A 6000-nucleotide genomic window follows, 5' to 3' on the forward strand; every position below is an offset into this window, starting at 1 on the left:
TTAGGGCAAAATCAAAGGAAGTAGAAAAGAGCCATTTAGGAAAAGAAGCAGACAAAAATACAATTCTCCTGCTCTCTCTTTTATTACACGGGGAATTACAAAAATGTGCTTAACTGGCCATTTCTCGTTTTTGAGTGCTAAACTTCATCAGCTTTTAGCCCAACTCGTGATCCCAGTAACTGATGTCTATTAAAATTTGGGCTTGTGTAAATCTAAGGAAGAAATTCCTGAGCTTGAGATCCCCACACAGATAGCATGAATAAGCCCTCACTCAGCGCCTGGCGCCTTGAATAAAGGAGAGAAGCCCTGCCCCCAGACTCTGACTTAGGCACAACGGGAAGCCCTGGGGGCCTCCGGGAAGGCGCCTGAGCCCTATGACAGTTATTAAGCTGCTGCACGTCTTTATTTCTCCACCTGAAGCCCTGCGACTTTTACTTGATGTTTCTTTTTGAAACTCTTGGGTTCCCTCAGGACCCCAAATGGCACAGGGAGGTCTGCGTGTTTCTCATGGCCCCTCAAGGGTATGCTGCCCTCTGTGACAGGCTCAGGGACCCACATTTGGAGCAACATCTATTTCCCAGGCTGCTGGGCAGACAGACTGGCCAGAGGACTGCAGGCTTCAAAGGCCCGGATGAGCCCCTGTGGCAGGTCAGCCCCTGGAAATGCCTCTGATGTGCACAGACACCTGGACAAACACAAAGGATGCAGGGGGGCTCTTTAGTCCTGCTACACATTTCCCGCAGCAAAACTTGTTAGAACTACCTTCTCATGGCTCACAACATAAAGAGGCTTTTGTGTTGCTGGGGGCTGGGGAAGACGGTGCGTGTTGGATTAGAAGCTTCTTGGAGTGAGGTCTTTCATCTTTCGCCATTGAGCCAGCCAGTGCATCTGGCCCTTGCTGTGTCCAGTGGGGGTTGGCACCTCAGTGGTCCCGTGCCCAGTCACCGCTAAGTCGGCCTGTGGTGGGAGATTCGCAGCCAAATAGTCATTGACTGATCTTCCACAGAGTGTGTATGTATAGCTTTTCAGGACTGGGCTCAGCGCCTGATCCCGTAGGGACACAACAAATATTTGTTGAACGAACAAATGAGATACTGAATGAAACCCTGGAACAAAGCTATATTTTTAGGAGCTGAACCATTTGTCTTAGTTTGGATTACTAACCCCTGCCCCCTGACCTCCCAAGAAGCAGACTCTGAAACATGGGTGTAAGTGGGAATAGTTCATCTGGGAAGTGATTCCGGAAACACCAATAAGAGAATAAGGAAGTGGGGCAGGTGAAGGAAAGCAGCCAACAGGGGGTGTCTCCTTTAGCAAATTGCCTCTGTGGGCAACGAGGTATAATCCTGCTGGGGAGTGCAGGGAGCCAGGGAGGGACACCTGCCTCCGAGGGACCTCACCCAGACAGTGAAGGAGCCCAGGTGTGTAGGTATTATCCATCAGCTTTATCAGGTATTGACGAAGCACGGCTCTCAGGAGCATCGTTAATTCCAACCTGCAATGTGCCCGGGGAAAGGGCTGTGGGGGCCACAGAAAACCTTCTAGTGAAGGTGTGCACTACACTTGTAAGTCAGATTGGCCAGTGCACAGATGGTAGGGGGCATTTGCAGTGTCTACGATACCCTTCTGCCCTATTCCAGTTTCCTTTCCCTTTATTTCCTCTGTACAAGTTGCTGTCAGGGGACCCTGAGGGTCACTGGTTCCTGCAGCCCTAAAGACAATAGTAAGTTCCAGAGACTACAGCTACCAGAACAAGTCACCTCCACGGTCTCGTTACGATCAGTGGGGTGGCTAATATGCATGTGCGTTTCAGCAAAGCACAGGCTAGTCTTCCTGCAGTGCGTTTGGTTTGTGATGCTCTTGTGCTCATTTCCAAATCTCAATATCTGTGTCTTAGTACTCATAGAATTGAAGAAACAATGCTTGTGTTTAAAATTTAAGGGGTTGGGGAGTTCAAAAAACAGCAGTGTTATAATCCAGAGGGATTGAACATATTTAATAGCATTACATCATTTCTCCCCAAACCTGACATATTGGACCCATGGGAAACCTTAAATATTACTTAAATGAGCTTATTTTATTGACAATGAGACCAATGAGCAGAGAGGTGAAATGATATGTCCAAGGTCACATGGCTGATTATAGGCAGGACAAGGTGACGGCCTCCTAGCCCCTGTCCCTATCCCCTTGCCACACTCCTGTTCACACTAACCATCCCCAGGGTGTTACTCTTCACAAAGTCTCTGAAAAGTAGTTGTCATAGTGTAGTCAAATTCTATACAAAAGTAATTTCTTTGATTTTTTAAAAAAATAACTGATCTCATCTTGGTCCTGGGACTTCATTCCCACTCAGTAGCAGGAAATTAAACACACATGCACAGACACGAACTAAAGTTTCAATGTAGAATAACTGAGCTGCCTAGGGATTGACTCACGAGGCCAATAGTTTTACTTTGTCAACAGCGCAAGATGAATTACAATTCTCATGTTCATGAGGAGACTCCTTCACTGGCCTCTGGTACAGCAGGGCAGCCCTGGGCATCTAAATGTTGGCAGCATTTAATCGGAGTGTCTTCCATCCCCATGGATGTTCCAGGTATCTCTTCTGGTTATAACACTGGAGATCTCTTTAGGAGACAATTATAGCTTTTGAGACAGTATCATGTTAAATGATCATCACCCTGTGACACACCTAAAAAAATAAGTTGATCAGTTTGGGCCAAGTAGAGAGCTGGCTGTGGAAGAAATAGGAGCCAGGGGAAGAGCCAAGGTGTTGGGGGAGGTGGGGAAGAGAGAGCAAAAGGAGGTGTGGAGAGGATGCTCAAAGCATGAGAGACTTCCAAGAAGGGCAGGCATGGCCAGGGCTGAGCAGCAACCCAGTGTGAGGGCCCTGGGAGCTTGGGGAGAGGAGTTTCAAGTAGGATGGTGCCTAAAGGCACGTAGCAGAACCACCTGCTATGCTGTGATAACTGTTGTGTGTGGGGGGGTGATGCTTGGACGGGCAAAGTGAATATTGAGGCTGGTGCTGACCATCTTCAGAGCCAAGGGATGGCCTTCTAATCCTGTCTGCACTCGCATGGGAGCCAGAACCCCATCTCCTGACCCCTGTCCAAAGCTCATAGTGCCAGGCACAGACGGCATTGCCCATCAGTGCCCAAGGGCCAAGGGGTAAGTTTCAGGGCCTGTGCAATCCTCTCTGAGCTGTGATTTCCTTTGATTCTGTTGTTCTTGTTCTATCCGAGTGGGACTTCTGTTCCCATTCTGAAGGCCACTGTTAAGTCCTATTCACGCTCAATGGCTCATTTAGTTCAGTGGGGGTTTGGGTTTTTAGAAGGTTTCCTCTTTTAAATTCTCTTTTTTTCTTTTCCCCTTTTTTTAAAAGGGGTCATAAAGAGCTTTAAGATGCCATGCATGAAAAGCTCTGGATAAATGCAGCTTGTACTGGATTGTAAAATACTGTATTGTTCCAAGCTTAATTCCTTGTGTGAGACTGGAATCGGTAATTTCCTCGTCCTAAGAGCAGCAGGCTGCAGACTGTGGGGATGGGCGCCCCTGGGGGCCGCAAGGGAGAACCACAAATCTCCCAGAGAAATTCCCCTTTTGGTCCAGACTTGCTTTTCCTGACTTTTGCATTAAGGTAATTGAACATTTTTATGAAAAAAAAAACAAAAACAAAAACAAAACACAGCTCTGCTCTCTGAAGAGAGAGCCCCCTTTAGGGGCTGGATCGGCTGCTATCTAGGGTCACACCAAGTTCTAAACCACAGAAACGACCTCCTCCCAACCTTCCTCCTCTGCAAACTCTCCCTGTCTGGTTTATGATCATGTTTGCACGTGTGGGGAGTCCCGCATCTCTGAGTTATGAAGACTGTTGGCCCTGGCCTTGACGTCCAGGTTAAGAGGCTGCCCAGTTGCAGATGAGCAGGACTAACTTCCCCCACATCTGCCATGCTTACCCCTGCCTCCTTGTCACCGCCTCACTTGGTCCTTGCCTGGAGTCCTCTTCCCAGCTTCCTCTCTGCCTACATTGTGCCTCTGTGCTTTCAAGCTACCCTCCTCCATAAAACTCTTCTTCCGCCTCTACTGGGCTCCCTCTTCTCTGATCTCTGTTGTAATCATAATGATTGCACATTTTAATCCCTTTTGGGCTTCCATTTGGTGCCAAGTTTAGATGGTCAGCTGCTTGAAGGTCATGCCTTTCCCACAGTTTGTATCTGTCATATGTGCTATGGTATGTGTCCAGGGTGAAGCAAGAACTTATTGAATTCCCCCGTTTTTTTTCTTTTTTATTAATTGGTTTGTTGGTTGATTGATTGATTGATTGTGGCTCAGACACCTCCTAATCAGATGTTAAGTGTTTTGCTCAGTTGACCCCAGATGTCAGCAAAGGTCTCTGTCGGGCTTTCGTATCCACACAGACTGACTCACCCCCACTTCTTCTCAGGAGCAAGACTCAGCCTCTGCTCCAGTTTCCAGAAAAAAAAAAAATCCACTCATGCCAAATGTCCTGTGAGTCTTGGTAGACTTTCACTAAGCATTTGGGGATGGTAGGAGGGCTATTTTGGCAGACTTCTGCATTTCACCATCTCCTTGTGTCCATGATACAGAATGACCAGAGAGTCCCTGTGCATGAGTGTGTGCACCAACAGCTGCTATAGAGCTAAAATGTCTACTGGTGACTCCACTATGGAAGATGTCTAGAAGGACAAGAAAAAACTAAAATTTACTGGGAAGATGAAAAGAGACATCATGGATAACGTCTAAGTTTATTGATTTATTGTTTTGAGGGAGACAAAGAGAGAGAGTAAGAAGGGGAGGGGCAGAGAGAGAGGGAGACAGAGAATGCCAAGCAGGCTCCACACTGTCAGCACGGAGCCCAATGCAGGGTTTGAACTCATGAACCGTGGGATCATGACCTAAGCCGAAACTAAGAGTCGAGTTGGACACTTAAGCAACTGAGCCACCCAGGTGCTCTGAGACAGCATGGATAACTTCTTTTTGTTTTTAATTTTTATTTATTTTTGAGAGAGAGAGACAGAACGAGGGCAAGGGAGGGGCAGAGAGAGAGAGGGAGACACAGAATCAGAAGCAGGCTCCAGGCTCTGAGCTGTCAGCACAGACCCCGATGTGGGGCTTGAACTCACAAGCAGTGAGATCATGACCTGAGCAGAATTTGGATGCTCAGCTGACTGAGCCACCCAGGTGTCCCTGCATGGATAACTTCTAATCAGCATACAGGGGATTTTAGCATCTCTACCTCCTATTAGAAGCAGCAAGAATTTCTTCCCCTGGCCCTTGCATAGCTGCTTATAGAACATCACTTGCAACTTGAGGGTGTCTCGTTTAGGGTCACACTTTCCACCTCAAGTGATATATTAACGTGTTTCTTCTAAGCAAATCCCATGCTTTCTCCAAGAATAATCCCAGGAATTCTCTTTACCCTCCTTATTCTCACAGTATCCATACTCAGAACGGTTGAGTTTGTCATCTCTGGATCCAATTATTAAAAGCGTCCATTGGAGAAAGCAGCCACTAGCTCAGGGTCAAAGAGGGTTCAGATCTCTCCTGCCCCCAGCTTTAGCACCATGGGATACCAAGAGTGAGGTCTGGGCCCTCTGGAGGTCTGGGCATGAAAAAGTAAACAGACACAGAGCTCCCGCCGGCCTCCCCATCAGGAGCTGTTCACGTGGGGTGTCGCTGGCCAGGGGCTGCTGCTCTGTCCCAGCTTCCGGCAGCTTGATTCAACTCCTTTCCAGGCCTTCTTCCTGCCTCATGGAAATAGCAGCTTTATAGTCATGTAATTTTGGCACAGCAGAGATTTCATGTTAAGAAAAAATAGAATTGGTGCTGGGTCATTGCTATTGAAACTACCACACCGGTTTACACTTGCTCTGAAAAAGCCCTCCTCTCAACTCCCGCTCCCAGGCTCCCCTCTCTTGTGTAGCCTTTTGTGCGGCTCCTTTGGTTTTTCTGCTCTTCAGATGTGCACACAGTTTAAAT

The 6000-nt window shown here is 47.6% G+C and overlaps 1 protein-coding gene across 1 annotated transcript in view; it reads right to left on the reverse strand.

Annotated features, from left to right (window-relative positions):
* The window catches only part of LOC122480059 (40S ribosomal protein S6-like), a 75920-nt gene extending 72779 nt beyond the window's left edge, over positions 1 to 3141 (reverse strand). The window contains exon 1 of the mRNA XM_043574034.1: positions 3031 to 3141. Coding sequence (XP_043429969.1) covers positions 3031 to 3141 — 111 coding nt within the window. The remainder of the gene's footprint in view (positions 1 to 3030) is intronic.
* Between the last annotated feature and the right edge of the window lie 2859 nt (positions 3142 to 6000).

Source organism: Prionailurus bengalensis, chromosome A1, assembly GCF_016509475.1.
Source record: "Prionailurus bengalensis isolate Pbe53 chromosome A1, Fcat_Pben_1.1_paternal_pri, whole genome shotgun sequence".
Classification (NCBI taxonomy): domain Eukaryota; kingdom Metazoa; phylum Chordata; class Mammalia; order Carnivora; family Felidae; genus Prionailurus; species Prionailurus bengalensis.